Source organism: Phocoena phocoena, chromosome 17, assembly GCF_963924675.1.
Source record: "Phocoena phocoena chromosome 17, mPhoPho1.1, whole genome shotgun sequence".
Taxonomy (NCBI): domain Eukaryota; kingdom Metazoa; phylum Chordata; class Mammalia; order Artiodactyla; family Phocoenidae; genus Phocoena; species Phocoena phocoena.
Genome location: NC_089235.1, coordinates 34,778,214 through 34,804,693, shown reverse-complemented (window position 1 = coordinate 34,804,693; position 26,480 = coordinate 34,778,214). Strand labels below are relative to the sequence as shown.

The window sequence follows — 26,480 nt, the reverse complement described above, 5'->3', positions numbered from 1 at the left end:
GTGTACCTCCTGATTAGTAATAATAGCTGCTGTCTCTCGAGTTTGCAGAGACTGAAGTATGTGCTTTACACAAGGCATTACAATTTAATCTGCAAAACAATCCTTTTAAGATAGATGACATTGTTTGCATTTTATAGATGAGGGAACTGATGTGCAGAGAGGTTAAGAAATTAGCCAGAGGTCACATAGCAAATAATTTGATTCAAACTGACTCTTGAAGTCAAAGCTTTTATGATGTTATTACACTGCTATTATGATTGATGGTGTAGGGGTTACTGGGAGCAGATGTAAAAGGATAAACAGACTAGTACTTGGATTTTATGATTTTGTTAAGAATGTTTATTCACCTGATATCTGTACCCTTTCCCATGAGTACACTAGATATGTTTCTGTCTATACATGGGTAACCTTCAAATACAGTTTTAAGAGCTTGTGAAGTTTCCATAATAATTGTGATATGGTGAATGTTTCCTCAAAATTCAGGACTAACATTCTTAGAATTTATCCTTAGAGTCAGAAGTCAAAGACCAACTCTTCAACCTCTCTTAGAGAGAAAACTACTTTGATGTGGATACCAAAATGAGCCATATTTTTGTAGAAGCTGTCCATTAGAAAGCTCCACAACCCTTTAGAAATAGCATGTACTGTAAATACTATTTTGTTGATTGTGCATTTCTGTTCTGTTACAGAAAAAAATAAAATGCTATGTGTAATTTCAGACTTTAACAACACAACAAAAAATATGTAAAAATAAACAATCATTGGGTCTATGTGAGTATCTCCTCTTGTCCCAGGTCCCTGTTTGGAACAACTGTCCTCTGTTCTCTTTTAGAAAACTAGTCTCAACTAGATATGTGCTCCAGAAACATTTTTTTAAAATTCAAATTCACATGCTCTGTATTCCAGGATATTCTGGGATGCCACCAAGGCATCAGATTTTTTTGGTTTCTTTTGCTTGATTTTAACCTCCTGTTTGTCATATAAACTCCAAGAAACTAGGGAAGGACTGAACTAGAGAGGAGCCTTCTTTTATATAAATGGAGGAGGCACTCAGACTATAAATTTAAGTCATTTTTTTACTCATACAAGACTTGAAATTCTTCCTCTGTAGCTTCTGCTCAAGAGGTCTGCTACCATCCCTTCCCACAGCCACTGCCCTATTTAACCCTCCATGTCTTTATTTCCTGAGGGCTGTTCTAACTGCCCTCAGTAAGGTCATGCCTCCATATTCATCTCTAGAGTTAATATTTCACTTTGCCACTAGAATCACCTTCCCTTCTCCTAAAAACTTTTACTAGTTCTTATTATCTATAGAATAAATCCCTAAGCCCTTTGTCTAGACTTTCGAGCCTTCAGCAGTTTAGCTGTAGCCTATCTCTTCCCATCCTCATCTTTTTTTAATATACTTCCCTACAGAATACATACGCCATATTTTTTTATGTGCCATACTCCTTGACCTTGTTCATCATGGTCCTTGTTCCTAGAATGCTGGCACTGCTCTTCAAAATCTGACTCCTTCCACAAATGCTCACCTCTTTCGTGAAGTTTTCCTAGGTTTTTTCCTCTCCCATAACTCTTCTCCAAGTCAGGTTAATTATTTTGGTTTTTTATACCCCAGTAACTTTTTTTTTTTTGCGTTCCAGTTAGAACTTTTTCCTACTTTGAAGCATAGCCAGTTGTTTCCATGCCTCTTTCAGCCACTAGACTGATTATAAACTCTTACTAATTTTGGTTTCTCTGACATCACCAAGCCCAATACTTGTTTATAGTTGGTATAAATATTTGCTTAATTGAACTAAGTTATCGGTACACAAGATTATCTTTGCCAGGGTGGAGCAACAAAATTTTATCATCCACTGTTATAAATGTATTTATGGCCAGAAGGTCCTTAAAGATCATCTAATCTTTCTATTAAAAGGTAAGAGACCTCAAGGCTGAGAAAAGTTAAGGTCCCATAAATAAAACAGCCAAGACAATCCTAAAATTGGGGTTTTGTGACTGCTAGACCAGCATCTTTTCTTTTGTGTTATTTCATATGGAAACAAGGTCATAAGGAATTGATAAAAAATCTACATTATAATTAGTAGTATTATTTCTTGCACATATTCATAGGTAGGTCTGTGTGGGTTCCAAGTCATAGACATCAGACTTACAAACAATTTTAGAACACGGCTAGTTTTGGGGGGAACAGAGTGAATGCATGTCTTCTTTCCTCCCTTTTTCTCCTTTGTTTCCTCCTTTCCTTCCATATTCATTCATTTATCTTTCAACAAGTATTTATTGAACCTTGTTATATGCCTTTAATTACTCTAAACACTTGGAATAAAGAGGTGAGCAGAGTAGAGCAAATCCCTACCCTCCTGGTATTTTAGCAAGGAGAATATTATAAATAATCTTACTGACAGACATTAGTTATTCTGGGTCATTAGATTCAGCTTATGAATATTTCTTTTAATGGTTATATACACATTTGTAATTATTATTTTTTGCAAACTGTGCAAGCTAAGAAGAATTTTAGGGATATGTATGTATAAGGAAATGCCAGTGAGCTAAGGTGGTCATATAAGGAGAGTGGCAGAAGTAAGTTAAATACCTGAATTTGGAATCAGTTACAAACATTTTATTAAACACATTCTATGTCAGGAGCTAACAGAGTGGTAATTTAGCTTTGATACTTAATAAATGTCAACTTAAAATTTTTTTTTCAGTTAATTTAATTCTGTTAACTTATTTATATCCATTATATACCAAACATTGCCCAGAGATGAGATACAGAAATGAGTAAGACTCAGTCCCTGTTCTCAAGGAGGTTCCAAGTCTAGTAAGAGAAAGTAACAAGTAAACAAGTACGGTATACAGTGATGATAACAGCTAACACTTCATAGTCCTTACTATGTTCCAAGCATTTTTCTAAGTGCTGTCCATATATTAGTTCACTTTGCCCTTAAAACAATATGTGAGGAAGAAGCAGCGTGTAATTATCCTCATTTCATAGATGAGGAAACTAAGGCATAGAGAGGTTAAGTAATACAGGTCACACAGCTAGTGTTAAAAAATTAGTAAGAGTGTGTTAACAGTTAGTAGAGTGATGTAAAGGGTGGTATGGGATTCAAAATGAGGGGCATCTAATTCAATGTGGGAGGTTCAAGAGGAGTATTCCAGAAGAGTGGCACTTGAATTAAATTGCTATTTTGGTATATAAAATGATGAAGTAATCATTATGGTTTTCTGGAGTAGCCAAAAAATTTATGTCTAAAACTGTTCATCTCTTCTTTTCAAATAGTATATTCCTTCTAAAAATTAAATTCACATTGATTTTGATTTGTGTAGACAGTAGATATACTTTCTGTGGGGGAGAAATTTTAATTTTTGGTCTCCTGACTAAAGCATAATTTGAATTAGAATTTAAGTTGAGTTTATTTTTATTTAAGTTGGTAATAGTTTAACCTGAAGGATTTGATGTGTCTTTAAAATGATTTATTTCAGATAAGCCCATCACAGATGCCAACAGGCTGCTGCTCATAGGCTGTTTTGTTAAGTATTTGGCTGGAGACAACTGTGTGCTATAGTTAATTCTCTCAACATGGCACAGTCCTAACAATTTTAAATGACCAAATGTCTATCTTGTGTCTAGCAATTGTGATTCTTTCTTTCACTTCTGTGATTTACAGGATTGAAGACAACAACTCCAGGTCCAAGCCTTTCCCAAGTCTTACCAGCCAATGAAAACTTAATGCCAGGTGCCCCAGTGAATACTACAACATATGTAGCTGATACACAATCAGAGCAAGGAGATAAATGGTAAAGCTTCATTGTTAACAAACTATTGTTATTATTCTATCAATAAATTAATAGTATATTCAAGAAGTAAAGTCAATGCCTGTATCAAGTCATCTCTTGGGAGATAAAGAATTGGGAGTGTGGGATGCCAGGGAAAATAATATTTTGGGACAGGGTTTAGCAGACTTTATAAAGCACTAGAGGGACTTCCCTGGTGGCGCAGTGGTTAAGAATCTGCCTGCAAGTGCATGGGACATGGGTTCGATCCCTGGTCCGGGAAGATCCCACATGCCGCAGAGCAACTAAACCCGGGTGCCACAACTACTGGGCCTGCGCTCTAGAGCCTGCAAGCCACAACTACTGAGGCCATGTGCCACAACTACTGAAGCCCGCACACCTAGTGCCCATGCTCTGAAATGAGAAGCCACCGCAGTGAAAAGCCTGCACACTGCAAGAAGAGTAGCCCCCGCTCACTGCAACTAAAGAAAGCCCACGTGCAGCAACGAAGACCCAACACAGCCAAAAATAAATAAATAAATTAAAATTAAAATGAAGCACTAGAGAGTAAATATTTTTGGCTCTGTGGGTCACTGATCTCTGTCACAGCTACTCAACTCTGCCGTTGTAGGATTAAAGCAGCCATAGACAACATGTAAATGAATGAGTGTGGCTGTGTTCCAATAAAACTTAATTTACAAAAACAAGTGACAGGCCAGATGTGTCCTGCAAGCTGTAGTTTGCCAACTCCTGAAAATGATAAAGTTTTTTTTTTAATTCCTTACAAATGTACATGGAAGACTACAAAGAATTATACTGTTTTATTTGTGACTGGTGAAATAAGTTTGAGATCAATTTGTTTCTATTATATGATGTTGCCTGTGTGTGAACATTACACAGTTTTAGAGATATTTTATATGTGTGTACCTGGCTATCTAAATAATCAATATTTGTTCATAAAGGTAGTTTTTTTAGTGGGTCTCTATTTTTTTTAATTTATTTATTTGTTTATTTTTGGCTGCACTGGGTCTTTGCTGCTGCGCGCAGGCCCCCTCCAGTTGTGGCGAGCGGGGGCTACCCTTCGCCGCGGTGCGTGGGCCTCTCACCGCGGTGGCCTCTCCTGTTGAGGAGCACAGGCTCCAGGCGCACGGGCCTCAGTAGTTGTGGCACGCGGGCTCAGTAGCCGTGGCTCGCGGGCTCTAGAGCGCAAGCTCAGTAGTTGTGGCACACGGGCTCAATTGCTCCGTGGCATGTGGGATCTCCCCGGACCAGGGATCAAACCCGTGTCCCCTGCATTGGCAGGCGGATTCCCAACCACTGAGCCACCAGGGAAGCCCAGTGGTTCTCTATTTGAAGAGGGTTTTTTAAAATAATTTTTTGGATTTTTTTTTTTTTTTTTGGAGAGCAAGGGTAGCTCATATGTATCCTGTGGCATTTTTCACTTAAGACAGTGTATTTTAAATACTCCATAATGAATTATTCATATTGGAAGATACTTATGATTGCACTATATTAGACCATACTTAAATTTTCACTATACCTATGTTTTGTATTGAGATCATAACTTTTAAAAGAGAAACTACAAATTTTTTTAAAACAGAACTTTTAATATAACTTTTAAAAGAGAAACAATTTTTTAGAAGTCAGTTGAATGACAACTTTGGGGTTTTTGGTGAAATAAGAATAGCAAAATAGTATATATTCAACCATACATTGTAGAACTGTGTGTTTGTGTGTGTGTGTTTAAAATATTTTTCTGATGATCTAGAGTTCTACTCTAGAGTTATGTTCTAGAGACTGCCATCTGGTTGGAATATAACCGTATCAGTTCATCAAAAGTGATGTAAATACCCCATTATATTTGAAATTGGAATGATAGCTTATTCTTTTTATAAATTTCCAGTTTTTATTAATTTTTTTACATGGAAATAATTTTACAATTTTAAACAAAGCAAACATCACTTCAGTATATGACCTGGTATAATTTATAATAGGATACTAGGTTGTTATTCCATGTGTGTTTGGCAGTTTTTTATAGAGCATTCCTGACAGTATGTGCTATAGGGGATGAAGAAGAGAAAGGTATCATGTCTTCAGGGAGCTTTGATGACAAAGGAGCTACTTTTTTGAGATAGTAAAATATATTCACTAAACTACTGTCTCAAGATAACTATGTTCTAAAGCTGTATTACGTTAGTACTACTTAAAGGACTTTGTTTCTGGATAAAAATTGCTGTAAATGTGATTGTTTACCTTGCATTCCTTTCTTTTGCTGCAGTATGAATTTGAGTGAAAGGCCAAAAGAAATCAAAATCTTCGGAATGGAACAAAAGTTCAGAATACCTTCACAAGAAACATCCACTGTGAAGGAACCCCACAAAGTAAACTCTAGTAATAATAATATAGTATCAAATACTCTTGTTAGTATGAAAATCCCAAAATATCAGCTTTCACCAACTAAATTCCCAGGTGTAAATAAAAGTGGAGATTGGGCTTCTCAGCATCAGCAAACCAACTCCATCAAAAACTACTTTCAGCCATCTACCAAAAAAAGGTATAATTTTTAATAATACTGCTCTGTGTGTCTAAAAATATTAATATTTGTTATACGATTGTAGAATGGTACTAAGTCCATGTTCTGCTTAAGTATGCTTCTGTGGAAAGCTGTGGCCCTTTGAGCTTATTCCCCCTCAGAAATGTCCAAGTCTCCTTCTTCACTAAGGTCATTAGATACATTTTCCCTCAACTTTTTCCTTCTGTTGTTTCATTTGCTGTACTTCTCTTGAGGAAGAGGTTTCCCACACCTCAGTTTTTTTGACCTACCTAGTTCCCTTGGTCATGTCTCTCATTTCCTCTAGGACCATGCTTCATCAATTATTCTTAATTTCTAGCATGTTTAATATCTTCTTCTAGGTCCTTTTCATCTGTGTTCAAAGACTCTATCTCATTTTTAGTTTTTAAAACCTTCCCTTGACTTGATTCGTTCCTCTAGCTACTGCCCTTTATCTTTTACAATCACTGTTAAACTTCTCATAAAGAGGAGATTATTGTTATTGTTCCCATTTCTATGTGAAATATTTCTTAACTCACAATATTTCATCTTGACATGACGTCCTTGAAAGTAATCATTGACACAAGTTGCCACCTCTTGTGGCCTTTTGGTAACACTCAACTCTTGAACCTTTGTTCTCCTTCTGGTCCTTTCTTGGCTTTTGTGGTAGTGTCCTATCCTGGGGGTTTTTTTGCCTCTCTGACTTTCTCCTTTGCTCCCTTTGAGGACTTCTTTTCGTCCTGCTATGTATATTGTACTTCAGGTTACAGATGATCAGTATATTTGGTCCTGACTTATTCTTTAAGCATCACTTCTACTTTCCCACAGAAATCTCCTGCTTTTTCCCCTAATCATAGGCCTAAAACTTTCTCCCCTGTCACTGCCTTGTATATATATTTTTGTTTGTAATTTACTTTGTCAAAATCTTTGACTGTTTCTCCTCTGCCTCCCCAAACCAGTAGTGCTGATTCTTATTTTCCTTGTCTTATAAATTCCTTTGTTTCCATCTGTTTGTGTTGCTAGCTCTCTGGTTCAAACGCTGATCGTTTAAATTATTACAAAAAACTTCTTGATTGGTTTATTTAGGACCCTGACATTAGATTATTATTATTAAAATATCACTCTAACTGTTCCAGTTCAACATGAATCCAGTAAACTAGAGAGCAGAGACCCAAGTTTTTGTGGGCCTCAGTACAGTTTAAGGGAGTCAGGTATTCAGTACTCATTGAATGAATGATACAGTATTGTATAGAATACCCTTAGTCATATATTCACATATTACTTGCAGTATATAGTTTATACTGTATTCTGGATTTAGCCACTTTGACTTACTATCTTGAATCTAGCTCTCATTAACCCATCAGGATTTAGTCCCAGGGTAATTTTTCCATGTCCACAGGTTCCCTACATTATAAAGTAAGCTGTTGTTTTCTGACAAGTATTTTTTTTTTTTTTTTTTTTTACGGTACGCAGGCCTCTCACTGTTGTGGCCTCCCCCGTTGCCGAGCACAGGCTCCGGACATGCAGGCTTAGCGGCCATGGCTCACTGGCCCAGCCACTCCACGGCACGTGGGATCTTCCCGGACCGGGGCACGAACCCGTGTCCCCTTCTTTGGCAGGTGGACTCTCAACCACTGTGCCACCAGGGGAGCCCCAAGCCTTTTGTATTTTATATTTTTCTACCTTTTCCTCCATACTGATTTCATCAACTACTACAACTTCCAGAAAAGAAGATAGACATTTCCCTATTTTTTAAGCCATGGAATTGACCAGTCCTATCAAAACAGTAGGGTGTGTATGAATTATGTACTGTTTTCAGATGTGTTTTTTTATTTCTGGTGAGATTGTTAATCAGTAAAACCAAGAATATTGTTAATTCAATGAAGAAGGGGCTGAATACTGCCAAACTAAAAAAATTACTTAGCTGTGTTCATTTCCTGTTTTTGTTTTCTTCTCTCCTTTTTTGAACCTAAGGGAAAGGGATGAAGAAAATCAAGAAATGTCTTTATCTAAATCAGCAAGAATAGAAATGTCTTGTTCTCTTTTAGAACAAACACAGCCTACTACATCCTCAGCATGGAACAATAAGGAGCAGCAGAATGAGCCTGTGGAAAGAAACCCAGATAACTCGTATGCAGATATAGATTTAAAATCCACTGTGAAAAATTCTGCCAATAAATCTCTCTCTACAGAAAAACTAAGATCAGAAAAAAGAAAAGAAATTGATGAGTTAGCCATAGAAGGTGAAGTATTGGAACAGTTATTGAAGAACACAAAACCAGAGTTAGAAATTGAAGTGAAAGTTCAAAAACAAGAGGAAGATGTCAATATTAGAAAAAGGCCAAGATTGGATATAGAAACAAATGGCCCTTGTAATGATGAAGCAATACCAGAAAGTAACAAAATCTCTGTAAGTAACATTTTTTAACAAGAAGTATTACAAATAGGAACTTAGAATGTTAAAAAGTACTTGAGGTATTTGTATTGACAGTATGAGCAGTCATGATGTTTATTTGGGGGAAAAAATTAGTATCTTCTACACCTAGTATTAAGTATAAGAATTTGTTGGTTGATAGGGTGAATGTTAAAAATACAATGATTCCTTGACTATATATAATAAATGAGAACAAATAAAACTTACTCATGTTTTTTTTTTTTTTTAAAGAATCAGTTTTATTTATTTATTTATTTTTGGTTGCACTGTGTCTTCGTTGCTGCACGGGAGTTTTCTCTAGTTGCAGCGAGCAGGGGCTACTCTTCGTTGTGGTTGTGGTGCACGGGGGCTACTCTTCATTGCAGTGCGCGGGCTTCTCCGCTGACTTCTCTTGTTGCAGAGCACGGGCTCTAGGCGGGTGGACTTCAGTAGTTGTGGCATGCAGGCTCAGTAGTTGTGGCTCGTGGGCTCTAGAGTACAGGCTTAGTAGTTGTGGTGCACGGGCTTATTTGCTCCGTGGCATGTGAAATCTTCCTGGAGCAGGGCTCGAACCCGTGTCCCCTGCATTGGCAGACGGATTCTTAACCACTGCGCCACCAGGGAAGTCCCCATGATTGTTTTAATAGATTTCCAGTCTGTACTATTTTATTATATCAGACATTTGGCCATGATGGTAAGTATAGGAGGAGCTTTAATAGAGTAAACAGGCACAGAGAGATGAAGAAAGTTAGTAAAAACAAAGTATCTACTAAATGAATTTTTAGGATAGAACATGTGTAACATCACTCGGGATTTTTAATTTTCATTTTTACCTTTAATGTTCTGTCCTCTTTTCATGAAGCTGGTATATTTGTCTTACCCACTTTGGTCTAAGAAAACTCTTTATTTTGTATTTTATGCATCATTAAGTTGCCTACTGTTGGTAGACTGGTTACCTCATTAGGTGAGAGCACAGGTACAATGATTTGATAAGCATTTGTTGAGAACCTAGTGTGTATCAAGCACTATATAAATCTATAACTACTATTGAAAAATCAAAATACATGTCCTGTTTAGCCTGTATACTGGCATCTTCATATGAGGTAGAAAATCCTCAGTGTTGTTATTCCTTATGAGTGAATACTTAATGCCATTTTGTGGACCAGCTGCATCAGAATCACCTATTGAGCTTTTTAAAAATAGGGATTCCCAGACCAAAGCCCCAGAGATCCTGATTCAGCACATCCAGTTTTCTTCCCAAAATAAGTTCCCTCACTGTATTAGTTAAGAATTCCTTCTGCTGTCTTTAAAAAATTCTAAAATCAGTGGCTTAAATAAGATAGGGCCAAGATTTACATGCTGTATAATGATATCAGGGAATATAATTATTTTATTTTGCTCTACGATTCTGCAGCATAATTTCCTTTGTCCTTATTTTACTATTTTAGAATTCATGACATTCTGAATAAAAATATGGTACAACATAAATATGTTGTAGCAGACGTTTGGAGAGTGAATAGCAACTCAATTGTGACACACTTCTGGATATACTAAAGTTAAATCACTGTATTTTAGCACTGTACTTTTTTAGTAAGAACATTGTTAACAAAAGTAATTTTGCTTTCAATGTAAGATAATTTTTAAAAACTTTTTATTTTGAAATAATTGCTGATTCACATGCAGTTGTAAGAAATTATATAGAAAGATTCCATATACCTTTCACCCTGTTTCCCCTAATAGTAACATCTTGCAGAACTTAAGTATAATATCAAAACCAGGAAATTGATATTGATATAATTCATCAACCTTACTCAGACAGTGTGAAATTATTTTTAATTCTTTCATTTTTACTGTTTTAAGAATTTGTTGTCTGAAGGTCCTTGTGGATACTCGTGAATTGATAGAATTACACTTAAATTTTCTAGCTACAGAAGTGATTATCAGAAAAAATATTTCTTAATCCTTTCATTTAAAAAACTTTTTGCACTTTTAAGAAGGCAAAAATGTCATACTTCTCTGGCATTGGATTCCTTAGCTGTATATCAGAAGGGCATTTTCTAAAATATATTAATGATAGAACTACCATTTTTCTGTTTTGGGATTAAATATGGATTCTAGCATGTCTGTAAGATTTACTATAAGCTGAAATAGAAGGCTATTGGCTAGATAACCCTGCTAGGCATTTATCCTTGTGTAAATGACAACTGTGTCGGGGTCTTGGCCTTACTTTCAATTTCCCAGTCTCCATAAAATGCAAACATGTCTCGATATCCTTGTTAACATTCCTCCTCTTAACAGCAACCTCTGTCTACAGAATATCTCTTCTTCACCTCTTTCCATCCTTCTATTCTAAAATAGGTTTCCTCTTCTCTTACCATATAGCATCTTTGAAAGCCTCACAATTATACCTACCACTTCCTGGATACCATCATGCTATTTATAGCAGCCTGCAGTGAAGTAGTACTATACACATTGAACAGATGTGGAAACTGCAGTGGGAGTTAAGTAGCTTGCCAAAGTGACTTAGCTAGGTTTTGACAACTGAGACAAAAATGCAAGGTCCACTCTGTTCTTTTGGCTGTTTCTTTTGTCAGGTTTCTCAGAATGTCATTCATTCACTTATTTATTCTAGGCATTGGACATGCTAACATTAAAGGCAGTCTGAGAGAATAAGTTTGATAGGCCTTTAGGAGGTAGAATCTCTAAGACTTGGTGATTGACTCAATATGATAAATGAGGAGAGAAGTCCCAAGCTTGCAGTCGAAGGGTCTGGGTGGGCTGTAGTATGATTCTCAGAGATAGGAAATAAAAACTTGCTCAAGAGGTTAAGCAAGTTTGAGGGAGTAGGACAGGATGGGGAAAATGTATGGGGGAGTAAAATGTTCTCATTGTAGTAACAACTTCCAGTGGATAATGTATGTGAAAATACTCAGTAAAAGGGTACATGGTAGGCTTGGAATCGAAATTTTCAATCTTACAACTGACAAATAGCATTAATTTTCTTTAGTCTCTAAGCAAGCACAGAGTACATCTTGCTTTTTCTTTCCAACTTTCTACTTATTAAAATTTTTCTGAATTTTTATTACTGAATCATTGAAAATTTGATGTAAAATGATATGCCCCCCTATTGTATCCAAAGGAATTGTAGTTTTTATTGGAAGTATTAGAAAGCTATCTGTGTAATATACTTTTGTCTAGTACGTGGTCTGGATATATGAATATGAAGGATAGTATGATTTTATACAAAGAAGTTTCCATAAATATCTTTAACAATTAAAATAACTCTTTTGTCTTAGATTAAGGACGACTTAACATTCAATTCTAAATAAATTTAGATAGACTTCTTTAAAAATTTTATTTTTGACTGTAAAAGTAATACACGATCATGTAGAAATATGAAAAATAAAGAAAAACATTACAGTTTGTTGATAATCCTGCCATCTGCAGATAACCATAGTCAATATTTTGGCATTTTCTTTTTTAAATCTTATTTTTCAAATTGGACTCAAATGTTAATGCAATTTTATAGCCATTTTAAATTCATTTGTATTATGATCATTTCTCTTATTACGTTCTTTAGGTGTATAACTTGTATGAACTTAAATTGCTTCTTGTTCTTTACTCTTATACGACAGTCTTTTTATATGTATATTTCTATTCTCACGTCATAGTTTCTCTAGGAAAGATGCTTGAAAGTGAAATAACTGGGTCAAGAGCATGAGTATCTCTGAGGTTTTCAGAAAGGTACCATCTTATAACTCTTATGAGCAATATTTTTTATTTCTTTAGCAAGAAAATGAAATTGTGAAGAAGTGTGAGCTCAAGAATCACTCTGGTCAACTAAAGAACTATCTGTGAGGGATTTGTATTTTATTTTTATAAAGATTTGACTTGTATGGACCATCATTGCATCAATTTCTGTCAGTCTGTATATTCTTAGGATTAATTGATTCTCTTTCTATAATTTTGATCTATTTCGTAATTATGCCTCCTCTGGAAATGGATAGATCGTATTATAACCATGGTATAGCAAAAAGAGTATGGACAAAGCCTGAGTGTAATTCCCTGCCCTCTACTCCATAGATAGTGACCTTGAAAACATCAGTTTCACATTTATGAACCTCAAGTCTTTTGTTTATAAAATCAGGTTAACACTTTTACAACAGGATTGTTGTTTATATCCAAAAGAGTAATGAAATATTTGTAAACTCTAAAACAAAATACAAAGGTATTAGGCCATTGTTATTTTGAGTTCCTGATTATGTTCTGTCACTGTCACATGAACCTTTTCTTTTGACTTTTCCCGTTTTTCTTCTCTCCCTGACTGTTTTTATCTTAGTCCTGTTAGCAGCTTCCAAATGGATATATAGTAAAGCAGTTTTAAAAACTAAGATAGCCTTGAGCAGTTGTAAGAATGTGGATATGTAACTAACTAGTTAGTTAATAGTAAGTGACATAAAGAATCTCTTCCAGCAACAGGAAGGAATCTTCAGGCTGATTTAATAATTATTAATCTGGAATAAAAAAGTGGCTTTCAGTTAATGAGGTAGTGTGCCCAGAATTAATGATTGACTTTTTTTGAGGTGTCCAAAATAATAAAAAATATAAATTACTGAAAATCCAAGAAACCTTAAACATAGTATAGAGAACTTCTAGGATGGATTGTATAATAATCGTGGTGTATGGTTTTAATGAAAAGAAGCAGACTATTTCTTGCCAAGAAAATGTATACAAGAAGATAAATTGTTTATTGAGATGATTTTTATTAGAATATGCTACTAAATTTCAAACACTATGGTTTTTTAGCCTTCTCTCATAGATAATGTGTTATAAATGTTTCTAAAGTTGTAGAGTGAGTAATTTTCTGGTTTTGAAATAGATATGATTTGATTTCAAGTACAAAGCAGGTGGCAGAAATAAACCTTTTTTTTTTTTTTTTTTTACTGTTTTTGTGGGTATTTGAACTTTTTTCTGTAAACTCCTAAATGACAAGTAATTTTCCTTTTCCTTCTAATTTCTTCTCTCCATCTTAACACCATTTAAGAACAATGATGAACTTCAGGGTGATGGTGAGATGCTTCCAAAGACGGTGTTACTGACTGAATTTAGGTCACTGGTGGTTCGTAACTCTACTTCCAGAAATGCATCCAGTGTAAATAATGATTATGGTGAACTAAAGAATTTCAAGAAATTCAAAAAGGTATGTATTCCTTTAACTAAAATATCACAAGAGGCCAGTGTTTGAAATGTTTTTAGAAATATGCTAACTAGTAATAAAAGCAGTTTATGTCGAAAAGTGATGCTATTTCTTCTGCTTAAAACAGTTAAAAACTACTAAGGACATAAACTGACACTTGAATATATAAAACAAATTTTATTAAGGTTGAATTCTTTAAAGGATGCTGTTTACCTGGTTTTTTCTACCTTAAGCAGCAGGCTTTTGGCTGTATTGACAGTGTCCTCCTAGTTCTTTTTTTTTTTTTAATGTCTTTTGGCCGCTCAGCATGGCTTGCGGGATCTTAGTTCCCCAACCCGGAATCAGACCTGTGTCCTCAGTGGTGAACGTGTGGGGTGCTAACCACTGAACTGCCAGGGAATTCCCAGGTCCTCCTATTTTCTAATATTGATCTGTGACTCCCTGAAGAGGTTCTTTAACTTAGGACTTTGTGACGATAACAGATTTGTTCAAAATAACTGAGCACATTCAATAATGAAAACTAGGCATTTTATTATTACATGTGTATATTAAACAAAATATAAATAAGTATACTGAATATCAGATCTGAGTTCCTCCTCCTTTAGGAACTGACGAGATATTTAAGAGAATTTTTTTCCCTTTTTTTTGAATTTTATTTATTTTTTATACAGAAGGTTCTTATTAGTTATCCATTTTGTACATATTAGTGTATATATGTCAATCAGAATTCCCAGTTCATCCCACCACTACCACCACCCCCTGCCACTTTCCCCCGTTGGTGACCATAACGTTTGTTCTCTACATCTGTGTCTCTATTTCTGCCCTGCAAACTGGTTCATCTCTACCATTTTTCTAGGTTCCACATATATGCATTAATATACGATATTTGTTGTTCTAAGAGAATATTTCTGATCCAGTCTGTATTAATGCATGCTTACTTCATGTTCAGTATCGTGTTGCAAAATCTCATTGTTAAATCAAAATTCAAAAGGCATACTAATTTTTAAAATTAAGTTGCCAAACAAAAATCAATAATACTCAATAAAAAGAAGCTTAACTGGATTGCCTCTAGTGAAAGAATTTGTTTGACTTTCTCTGTATATACTCAAATCAATGAAACAGCTCTATTTCCTCTCACATTCATTTTCATTTATAGTATATAAACATCTTTAGTACTTATATGTGATTTACAGTCTTTGTTTTTTTAAGCTTTTTTTAAAAAAAAGATTGTCAATTTTTTAGTGCATTTATCAAGGTTTACTATTTAACAGGTCAAATTTCCCGGAGCAGGAAAACTTCCACACATCATTGGAGGATCAGATCTAATAGCTCATCATACCCGAAAGACTACAGAATTAGAGGAGTGGTTGAGGCAGGAAATGGAGGTTAGTAGGAAGTAAGACCCAGTAACTTGTTTGATTTGTATTTTGATCCCTTGTGATTTCCTTAGAGCAAATTCTTCTTAAAACCAAACTTAAGATGAGTGACCTAAGGTTATTCTTTCAGAAAAATTCGTGAGTTACAGAGCATTAAGATTAATTTGTACCTTTCCATAACACTTCATTAAGGGACTTCTAGATTTATTGATCATATCCTATCTAATATGCCATCTAAGCCTCAGGAAACCAAACCTCAGTTATAATGCTCTTTTGGGAAAATATGAACTGCTTTACAGCTCTCCATGTTAGAATGTGGTTTCCAAAAACTCACTGTTTTACAGCTATTGGCTACAAGTAAATATTTATAAACTACTATAATGAGAACTCAGAGGGAAGAATACAAAAATATGCTTCTTTTACTTTCTCCCTGGATGTTTTGAGTACTAGTGTATGTTATATAACAAGACTGTCCACGTGATCCATAATTCTTTCAACCCCTTTTTTTAAACTGGTGAATTGGATAAAAATTCATTAAAGTTGGGAGCTTTTTAATATAGAAGTACCACGTGGAAGTTAAGAAGTCAGAAACACATGACCATTGAATTGAGAGATAATCAGAGTCCATATCCAAAGGTAGAAAGTCTTCTTCTTAGTCTTTGTATTGCGTGATTATCCGGTGCTACTGAAACCCAAAGGTGGGCTCCATTGGTCATCTCAATGGGCTGTTTGAAGTAGGGCTGTTTGGTAATTAGGGGGTAGGGACAATATCTCTTTCTTGCACTCTGATGTGACATAAGTTAAATCCCACTTTCTTCTCAATGTATCTTAGCTCCTTTCTGTATATTTCACTGCTTTGTTTCTTTGGATTGTACTTTGGTAATTTCTTTAGATTGTCTTCCAGTTTAGTACTTCTCTCTTCAGCTCTGTCTGGTTGGTATTTCATTCGTCCACTGAGTTTTCATTCAACCTATTGGATTTTTTCATTTCTGGAAATCTGTCATTTATTTCTAAATCTTGTTCCCTGCTGACATTTTAAAGTTCCTCTCTTGTATTCTTTTCCCAATGATACCAATACCTAAAGTGTTGATCTGTTTAATCTAGTTCTCTCTTATGGTGCCTTGTTTCCAAGTATGTATTTTGTGATCTTTGAATGTGAACTGCTCATTTTCCTTGGAACTTGATCTATGGGAATTCCTTAAGTCCTAATCTGAGGTTTATTTCCTCCAGAAAAGATAAGTTTGTGTCTGCCAATCTTGTTCTACCAATATGAGACTACTTTAATCTCTGCTTGTGATGTTTTTGGATCATTCAGGTAGTTAATGTATTTGGACCAGAAGCTTGGGTGAAGGCTACCTTGTCATTATAAACATAGTGAGATTTTTTATTTCTTTCTTTCACCCTGTGTCAGGGTCAAGATAGGCAAGTTTCTTTGCTGTCTCCTTTCGTGTTGTAGAGTTTGTTCCTCTTTTGCCCTTTAGTGCTGGAGTCTTTTATTCTATTTATCTTGAATTTTCTTTAATAACGCTCATTTCCTGTACAGACATCAAAGGAGAGCCTGGGTTTTTTCCTGCTTTGTAGATCCCCCCAAGGCAGGGCAAAAGCTGGCTTTGGTACTTGGTAACATCTCAGGATTTATATTTTGCTTTATTATGGGGTTAATTTAGTATTCAGAAATTTGTTCTTAAACATGCTTTTTTTAATCAAAAAATTGTTAGGTCACTCAAAAATAGGGTTGTCAGGATTTTTAATGTCAGAAAATGGAAGAATGGAGGTACCATCCTTCACTTCATTCTTTTTTGAAAGGATAACTGGCTTTGCCATTTTATAAATGTGCATTCCAAATAATTATGGTAGTACACAAAAGAATGAAGAAGTGAAAATCCTAAGTACCCATTTAGACATTAAATACATAATGTTTCAGACGTCTGTTTATTGAGGAGGAATGGAGGCAGGGAGGGATAATGTAGGAAGGGAAGGAGAGAGATTGATAGAAGGAAGTAAAACTGAAAGCATTGCTGAATTCGTATAAATGTTTCTTCCTTCCAGATATTTCCTGAGATCCCTAAATAAGAAAAACACTATCAGGTTAGAATCAGTATTTGTTTCAAACTACATATTTTGATTTTAGATACTGTTTGTTGGCTCCTACTGTGAAGAGTGAGGAAATTATTTGTGCTTCCTCTGCTTCCCCTCCCGCACCTCATGCCAGTGCCCCTTTTCTCCCTTTTTAGGTGACTTGCATGCCTTCAGTATTCGTTCTTAGGCTTGAAAGTCAGTAACAGTCAGAATATATCTCAGTGTTGATCATTCTCGCTTCATTTTTCCCAGAGTAAGGTATGCTATTTTGATTTGTAGGTGCAGTTCTTTTTTTATTTCAAGGAACTTTTCTATTACATCTTTTAAAACATTTTTATATTTGCTGGGTTCTCTACATTTAAGACATAACTCTCCTTTTATTAAATCACCTTTGCCCTTCACATGCATTTCTTCTACGTTCATTGTGGTTTTCTTAAGCTCTTTCACTATATCAGAAATTCAAATTTCAGTTGTGTCTCTTCTGTTCCTCACCAGCTATGTTATGTGACCTTGAGGAAATTACTTTTTTATCCTTCTGTTTCCTCCTTTGCAGAATGGGAATAATAATAGTACCTCCATTTCACAGGCTTTTTGTGAGAATAACATACGATACTACTTAATAAAGCATTTATAACAGTGGAAACAGTGTTAGCTATTTCTCATTTATTTAATTCTGAAATATTAGAGTTCTCAGTTTGTTTACTTAGCATTCATTCCCATTTAGTTTCATTGTGTTTTTTCTATATTTAACTTTCTTGTTCTTATTGCTTTCATGTTCTTATTAATTTTATTTATTTTTTATTTATGGGTTATTATTTGTTTCAGACTAGGTTCTTTAACTGTCTTTTGCAGGTTCTATTCCAGTCTCTCTCTCTTTTTTTCCATCTGGATGTGGAGTGGCTTTCCTGTTTTCTTTCATCTTGTAGCTATTTAAAGTAAAATACCCTTTCCAGATATTGTTTGCTGTGTGAAACATTATATGACATCTTATTGCAGGGATTACATTCTGAAACCAGTTTGTGAGGCAAAAATTGAATGTCGTTGAAATCATTCCTACCCATCTTAGCTTGTTCATAAAAAACAGAATTATCCTGATGCCTCCATACTGTTGGTATGGCAGCATGTTCAGTCAAAGGCACATTGCATGTCCCATCTAGTTTCTGTTGCCTGAAAACATTGAATTGAGGAAAGGCGAGGGTAATGTAAAGCTGTGTGCAGCTCTTTCTTGGAACTGGAATTAAACATGTACCAGGGAGTATATCTTATCCCAGAAGAGAATAACTTACATTTTAGGTTATTTGCCTAATTTGTCAGGGATGCCTGGAGCCTATGCCTTTGGTCAGTGTCAGTCCCACTTACCTCTCCATGCCATTAGTCCCCTCCCAGCAGTCCACCAGCAGTTGTTTTCTCTTTCCTGCTCAGGCTACTTTTCCCCAAATTTGTATTATTAGTAAGAATTTTCAGGTTTGGACAGTTCCGTAGCACTTTTTAATGAGTTGGGGGAGGGTTAGGAATCAGTTGCATTAATCTTTTGCTTCTTTGCCCAGCCACCTTTTTGAAGTCTGTGGCGTGGGGTTATGTGCTTCTTGATTAATTATAGCTGTCGAGTTTTATTTGTTCTTGGATGGGGAGGAGTTGACAGAATGATGGTGCAGCTGCTGACTTTTTCCTATCTTTCATTTATTTCATTAGCATTAGTAGAGAGGCTGTGTCCTAGATTTATTCTACCAAATCTCTCCTTTTTTTGCTAGAACAATTTTAGGTGCTCTAGGTAGGATTTGCTCTCTAAAATAATAGAGTTGACTTTGTTCTTCTACGTGACTGCAGCTTCTATGTATAAATGTGCTACTGTCTTGATGTTTCCCTAGGCTTGCTCTAGCTACTCTTCTGTATTCCCTGCCTTTGTTCTTTTTTAGCCCTCCTTTTTCTTCTTTTGCTGCAGACCAGTCTTAGTTTTCATAATCACTTAGTTCCCAAACTTTCTTTGAATATAGAATATTTTTATTCTGTGCATTAAACGTAGTAACTCTTTGACCTCTACCCAACCTGATTTGACTTTTGAAAGACTGTGATTTGTAGTTCTCCCAAGCCACTGAAAAATGCCGGTAATAGGATTTCTGGTTTTTAATACTTTTTTACTTAATGATCTTACTAAGATATATAAGATAAAGCTGATTTTTCTTTACTATTTGAACGTTAAAATTCACATCCCTTACTAGGAAGCCTCTAAGAATATTTAGGAGAATGATACCAGCAGCTTTTTTGACAACTGCTTTATGAAAATCATGTGCCTTCCCATTTGTGTTCTGCTATACTTATTAGAAAATGTAAAAGATGTAATTTCAGTTTGACATTTCACTGTATGAATAGAAAATCATTCTATAAGTTTGAATCCCTGCAAGTCTTCTTCTAGGCCCTTTCCAAAGACTCAGAAGCAGTGTAACAGCCTGGTTAATAGCTGGTGCTTTTATTCAAGGAGACCTGGTCAATCCCAGTTCTTCCATATGACAATTTTTTGATTTTCTACAACGTACTTAACCTAAGTCTCTGTTTCCTTATTGGTTACAATTGGAATAATAGTATAAAAGTAGTAATGAGATTATATGAAGATTAAATGAGTTCTTTTTAGAAACAGTTTTAAGATAGTATCTGGAAATACACAAATGTAAATTACTTACAGTAAACAAACAGTATCTGCATTCAGAGAACTTACAGTTTTTTAGTGGAGATGTGATATAAATAATTATAACAGAAGATAGAAATTGATGAACATCTAGGAGTCACATAGGTAAAGTTCTGTGGGAGTTCTTCATAGCAGACTTACTTTTAAATGAAGAGGATTAGAAAGCCATTGTTAAAGAGGTGAAGAACATGTTCCTTGATGCATAGTAGACACTAAACGATTATTGAGTGAATGCACATTGAAAGATGGTCAGATGTGGAAAGAGGAGTGATACTGTATCACATTTTTTGTCATGAACAAAAGCAGAGAGGGTCCCAGTATATTTGTTCAGAGGTGAGCCTGGTTTTTTGTTTGTTTTGTTCGTTTTGTCTTTTTGTGTGATTCAGTTTAACTGGCATACAGGGTTCATGAAGAGGAGAGTGAGAAGTGATTGAGGAAGTAGAATGGAGCCAGGTTATGAAGAGCCTTTCCCATTTAAGAGTCAGACTCAAGAGTTTGTGTTTTCTTTGGTAGGTGGGAGAAGTCATTGAAGGGTTTTGAATGGCACATGATAGGATCATGGCACATGATAGGATCATACATACTGAAGTCCATCATACTGGACTTTAGGAAGATGCACCCAGCACAGGGTATTTCCAGTCCTGTCAAAGGTGCTTTAGGAGTTTGGTGAGTTTGTGTTTTAAATTATTTTGTGGGTGAGGTGATTCAGCAGCAACTTCTGAGTCCTGATTTGGGGCTGTGAGGAAGAGAGCCACTTTACCTGCAGAGCTGCTCTGGTTGAAGGTGGGGTAAATATTGCCCTCTCAGCCCCTCCATCAGTGGTATGATCTCAAAACACTGAAATTTCATTTAGTAAAAGGGTTCTCCTGGAAAAAAATGTTTAAAAACTCAACAAGCTAGCAATGTGTGTGTTGGTTGCCTTTGAGAGGAGATTGGCTGGAGAAAGTTGTTCAGTTAGAGGACTTTTGCAGTAATCTTAGCATGAAGTGAATACGGAACAGACCTGTTGAATGGGCAAGAAGTCATAGAGTCAAAAACTTACAGACCTGGTGACCTCTGGGATGTGATCACCCAGCATGGCAATTTCATTAACTATATTTTCATCACTTAGCAAGTTTCTGAAACTATGTTAATTTTGACAGGTGCAAAATCAACATGCCAAAGAAGAATCTCTTGCCGATGAACTCTTTAGGTAAAGTTTAATTTCAGCTTTCTCCTGAATCTTTGTGTATAAAATTCAGTTCTCGGGGCTTCCCTGGTGGCGCAGTGGTTGAGAGTCCGCCTGCCGATGCCGGGGACACGGGTTCGTGCCCCGGTCCGGGAAGATCCCACATGCTGCGGAGTGGCTGGGCCTGTGAGCCATGGCCGCTGAGCCTGCGCGTCCGGAGCCTGTGCCCCGCAACGGGAGAGGCCACAACAGTGAGAGGCCAGCGTACCGCAAAAAAAAAAAAAAAAAAAAAAAAAATTCAGTTCTATTGATAGAGTTTAAATATTTGTTTCTTCTATCCTTAGAAATAGACACTTCAGTACCTTCACCGAAAGAATATTTTGTCTTGTTTTTAATATAGGTATTTCTTTTTACTACTTGAGCACCTCTTAATTAGGGTTACTGGATATAGCTTCTAGGTTTGAGCTTAATTCACTTATACTGTATCACAAGATATTTAAAATTTATTTGGGGCATTTAGGCAAAAGAAGGGTCCTGAGCTGGGTGAATTTGGCTGATAAATTTGTGAGATTTTCAGCTCTGAGTAGAATTAGGAATGAATGGGGTTTTGAAATAAGACAAGTAAAATACCAGACCATTTGTTAGTTTTATTTGGCACGTACATAAAAATAAGAAGCTGGATTAGAGTTTCAAAGCAGGTTTTTGTGGGAGGGTTAGAGGAGTTATAATGGATGATTATAATTTAATTCTGATTTAACATTGTCAGCATTCCTGCAGACCCAACAAACATTATAATAATTAGCTCACAAATATTCGTAAACAATAATGTAGGTAGATACTGGCTAGGGGAGAATAACATTTTCCCAAGAAATACTGTATTTTTGAGTCTGTTTTGTAACCAATTTGATTCTTTAATTTCATTATTGACAGTGTGAATCATTGATGAAAATGTTGACAAATGGTGCTGATTTTTCATAAGTACAAGTCAGATGGGAATAGTTGCCCAACTACATTGTTTGTTATAGCAGAAGACTTTATAACATAATTATATTTGAGGTTCATTATGCTCTTGGTGAAAATGATGTAATTTAATTTGAGAGTGGAGAGATCTGTTTGCAGTCATCCCGGAGGAAGTATAAAAACATGTATTAATTTTTAAACTGTTGTTTTCATTAATTATTTTAGTGCTTTTACAGGATTTTTTGATGATGTTTTACCAAATATTCATCAAAGCAGCATCAAAAGGATAAATGACAGTAAAAATGTCAGTGCTTAATATCTGATCCCAAGGATAAAATTAGCATTCTCATTTCTGTTTGCAGAAGTATGTCTATGTTTTGAAAGCCCTTTAACTTGAAAAGTGAAAGGAATGCTGTCATTTATCTAGATATCATTTAACTGTTTCTTTCTTTGCAGATACAACCCTAATGTAAAAAGGAGAAGATAACAGGGTTTTATGAAGAAGCCATGGAAAAAACATTTCCTATCAAGTATTTACATCGAGTTTCCTCTGGGATACATGCATATAGTGTGTAGAAGATTTAAGTTTATGGCCTAAATTTGTTAAATAAAATGAACAAAACTCCATTTCTTTTGTGTGTGACAATTAGTATTGTTTATTCTGTTTTCAGTCTTTGTTATCTAATCTTTTATAATAATGTTTTTTTCATTTTTAAACGTTACTTTAACTTATTGAATAGTTACTGTGGTCACAGTTCAAAATTCTAAAAGTATAAAAAGGGTAAAAGATTAAAAGGTCTCCCTTCTACCACTGTCCTAGCTATTCGTTTCCCCTCCTCTGAAAAAATCCATGACACTCATTTCTTATGAGTCTTTACAGAGATTTTTAATGTCTATTCAAATTTCTCTGCATATCATTTTTCAGTAATTTCCTATAAAATGATAGCATAATATATACAGTGTTCTGTACCTTATTCTTCTTCAGTGACTAGATTGGAAGGTTATAGTCATATCAAAACATAATTTTTTTCTGTTTATTATTTTTTTCTTTTCCATTATGCCATAGTCTTCCCTGAGCTGAAGTAACCCAAGTGAAATGGATTTCAGTGTTGAAGATGCCACCCACATATTATTCTAGTACTGGGAATGATAGTGGAAGACTTCATCAGGCTTCTGGATAGATCTCACTAGAATGAGATAAGACCTATTTGGTGGTCTTACTGAGCTGGGTGTTTTGAGCCTTTTAGAATCCTAGTTTTTGTATCTATAAAGTAGAAATGGTAAGATCGTCTTCTTTCTACCTTAAAGGGAGATGGTATGAAAAAAAGAATGTCTTTTTCCACATTTTGTCATATAGACAGCTTTGGCTGTACATTATAATTAGGGTAAAGTCTTTTTATCTGCTCTAAGGACTGACGCATTTTGTCTTAGGAGGTAGAACATGCTTTTTATACTGACTGAAAACTTCCTAGTTTCACGTAGGTTCTGCCACCCCTTTTTAGGTTGTGAGAGATAGCCTAGCATGAAAAGTTATATCATAAATTAGTTTGTAGTGTTGCTAAGCCTTCATGGAAGATTTAGTGTTCCTTCATATTCAGTCAAGGGAAGTCACCATATTTAAGTATCTGGCTAATATACTTTGCACCCTTGACCAGCCTTCAGAACATGTTATTTCCTTTCAGGACATAGTTTTTAAATGTCCTAGCTTTTTCTTGTTTCTTCGTTTTATTATCCCTTCAAATTCTTTGTTTAGGAAACATTATTAAATGTGTATTTTATATAAAACATTACCCTCCACAACATTGAAAGAATTCAAAGATAAATGAATAATGGTCTCTCTAACTTTCTAGGAGTAGTCTAAAAGCTCAAACACTCCAGAACTGAGTTTTTAAAATTCCCTTTAAGTTCTGTTTAGCTTAGAAAGTATTGTTTTTTTTTTTTTTTTTTGCGACACGCGGGCCTCTCACCGCTGTGGCCTCTCCCGCTGCGGAACACAGGCTCCAGACGCGCAGGCTCAGCAGCCATGGCTCACGGGCCCAGCCGCTCCGCAGCATGTGGGATCTTCCCAGACCAGGGCACGAACCCGTGTCCCCTGCATCGGCAGGCGGACTCTCAACCACTGCGCCACCAGGGAAGCCCAGAAAGTATTGTTAAATAGATGAAAGATGTTTGCCATTGCTTTGCATAGATCCTTCAGTGCTGCACAGTTTTTATAAAGCTCTTAGCTCTGCCCTGAACAACTTCAGTCACACCCATGCTTGGGTAAGGTGTGTACCTTTTCCCTTGGATTTTTGGGGGACTCTTTTGTAAGCCTTTACATGTTTTAGGAGAAAGAGGGGAGGTGTAACTTGCCACCTCCCTTTCTTAGTCAGATGAGTGGGAACTCTGCCCCCATTTTTGACCTGGGCCTTTAGGTGGTGGCAGGGAAGAGGTAGCCTAGCCTTTGACCATAAGCTCACAATTGTCCATTGCCCAGCAGCACTTTTTTTTTTTTAACGTCTTTATTGGAGTATAATTGCTTTACAGTGTTGTGTTTCTGCTGTATAACAAAGTGAACCAGCTATATGCATACATATATCCCCATATCCCCTCCCTCTTGTGTCTCCCTTTCACCCTCCTTATCCCACCCCTCTAGGTGGTCACAAAGCACCAAGCTGATCTCCCTGTGCTAGGCGGCTGCTTCCCACTAGCTAGCTATTTTACATTTGGTAGTGTATATATGTCAATGCTACCCTCTTACTTTGTCCCAGCTTACCCTTCCCCCTCCCTGTGTCCTTAAGTCCATTCTCTACGTCTGTGTCTTTATTCCTGTCCTGCCCCGAGGTTCATGAGAACATTTTTTTTTTTTTTTGGATTCCATATATATGTCTTAGCATAAGGTATTTTTCTGTTTCTCTGACTTCACTCTGTATGACAGACTCTAGGTCCATCCACCTCACTGCAAATAAGTCAATTTCGTTGCTTTTTATGGCTGAGTAATATTCCATTGTATATATGTGCCACATCTTCTTTATCCATTCATCTATCGATGGGCACTTAGGTTGCTAACATATCCTGGCTATTGTAAATAGTGCTGTAGTGAACATTCTGGTACATGACTTTTTGAATTATGGTTTTCTCAGGGTATATGCCCAGTAGTGGGATTGCTGGGTCATATGGTAGTTCTATTTTTAGTTTTTTAAGGAGCCTCCTAACTGTTCTCCATAGTCGCTGTACCAGTTTACGTTCCCACCAACAGTGTAAGAGGGTTCCCTTTCTCCACACCCTCTCCAGCATTTATTGTTTATAGATTTTTGATGATGGCCATTCTGACTGGTGTGAGGTGATACCTCATTGTAGTTTTGATTTGCATTTCTCAAATGATTAGTGATGTTGAGTATCTTTTCATGTGTTTGTTGACAAACTGTATATCTTCTTTGGAGAAATGTCTATTTAGATCTTCTGCCCATTTTTGGATTGGCTTGTTTTCTTTTTTTCTTATTGAGCTGCATGTGCTGCTTGTAAATTTTGGAAATTAATCCTTTGTCAGTTGCTTCAGTTGCAAATATTTTCTCCCATTCTGAGGGTTGTCTTTTGGTCTTGTTTATGGTTTCCTTTGCTGTGCAAAAGCTTTTAACTTTCATTAGGTCCCATTTGTTTATTTTTGTTTTTATTTCCATTTCTCTGGGAGGTGGGTCAAAAAGGATCTACAGCAGCACTTTTAAAGTTGCATACCCCCTTCCCTTTCTCTAGGTATATAATGCTCTTTCTACCCAGAAGTATCTTCCTTACATATTTCTTCCTAATTCGTTAGCTGAAACCTTGTGGTTGGGCACACTAGTGGGAGTCTATATTTGCTTATTTGAATGATCATGATCCATATTCCTTCCTAAGAGATCAAAGCACATTGAGACTTAGGTAAAGTTTTCTCCTCCCTCATGTTTAACAAATTTACTGGCGTAGAGTTCATAATATTCCTGTATTAAGCTTTTAATGTCTGTATAATATATAGTGATGTCTCTATTGTTCTTTTCAGAGATTTGTGTTCTTTTTTTTTTTGCTTGATCAATCTAGTTAGAGATTTATCAATTCTGTTCTAAAAATTTTAAAGAATGTTTAGTTTCATTGATTTTCTCTATTTTTTGTCTTCTGTTTCATTGATTTTCACTCTTTATTTCCTACCTTCCACTTACTTTGTGTTTAACTTTGCTCGTATTTTTCTAGCCCCTGTAGATGGAAACTTAGATCATTGCTTTTAAACCTGTCTTCTTTCTAATATTAGAATTTAAAACTATAT

General features: G+C 35.8%; 1 protein-coding gene across 1 annotated transcript in view; it reads left to right on the top strand.

Moving 5' to 3' along the window:
* The window catches only part of NBN (nibrin), a 45,456-nt gene extending 22,765 nt beyond the window's left edge, over positions 1–22,691 (top strand). Inside the window, 9 exon segments of the mRNA XM_065894997.1 lie at positions 3,672–3,801; positions 6,059–6,331; positions 8,303–8,738; positions 12,531–12,564; positions 12,567–12,595; positions 13,786–13,941; positions 15,210–15,323; positions 21,219–21,268; positions 22,661–22,691. Coding sequence (XP_065751069.1) covers positions 3,672–3,801; positions 6,059–6,331; positions 8,303–8,738; positions 12,531–12,564; positions 12,567–12,595; positions 13,786–13,941; positions 15,210–15,323; positions 21,219–21,268; positions 22,661–22,691 — 1,253 coding nt within the window.
* The last annotated feature ends 3,789 nt before the right edge of the window (positions 22,692–26,480 follow it).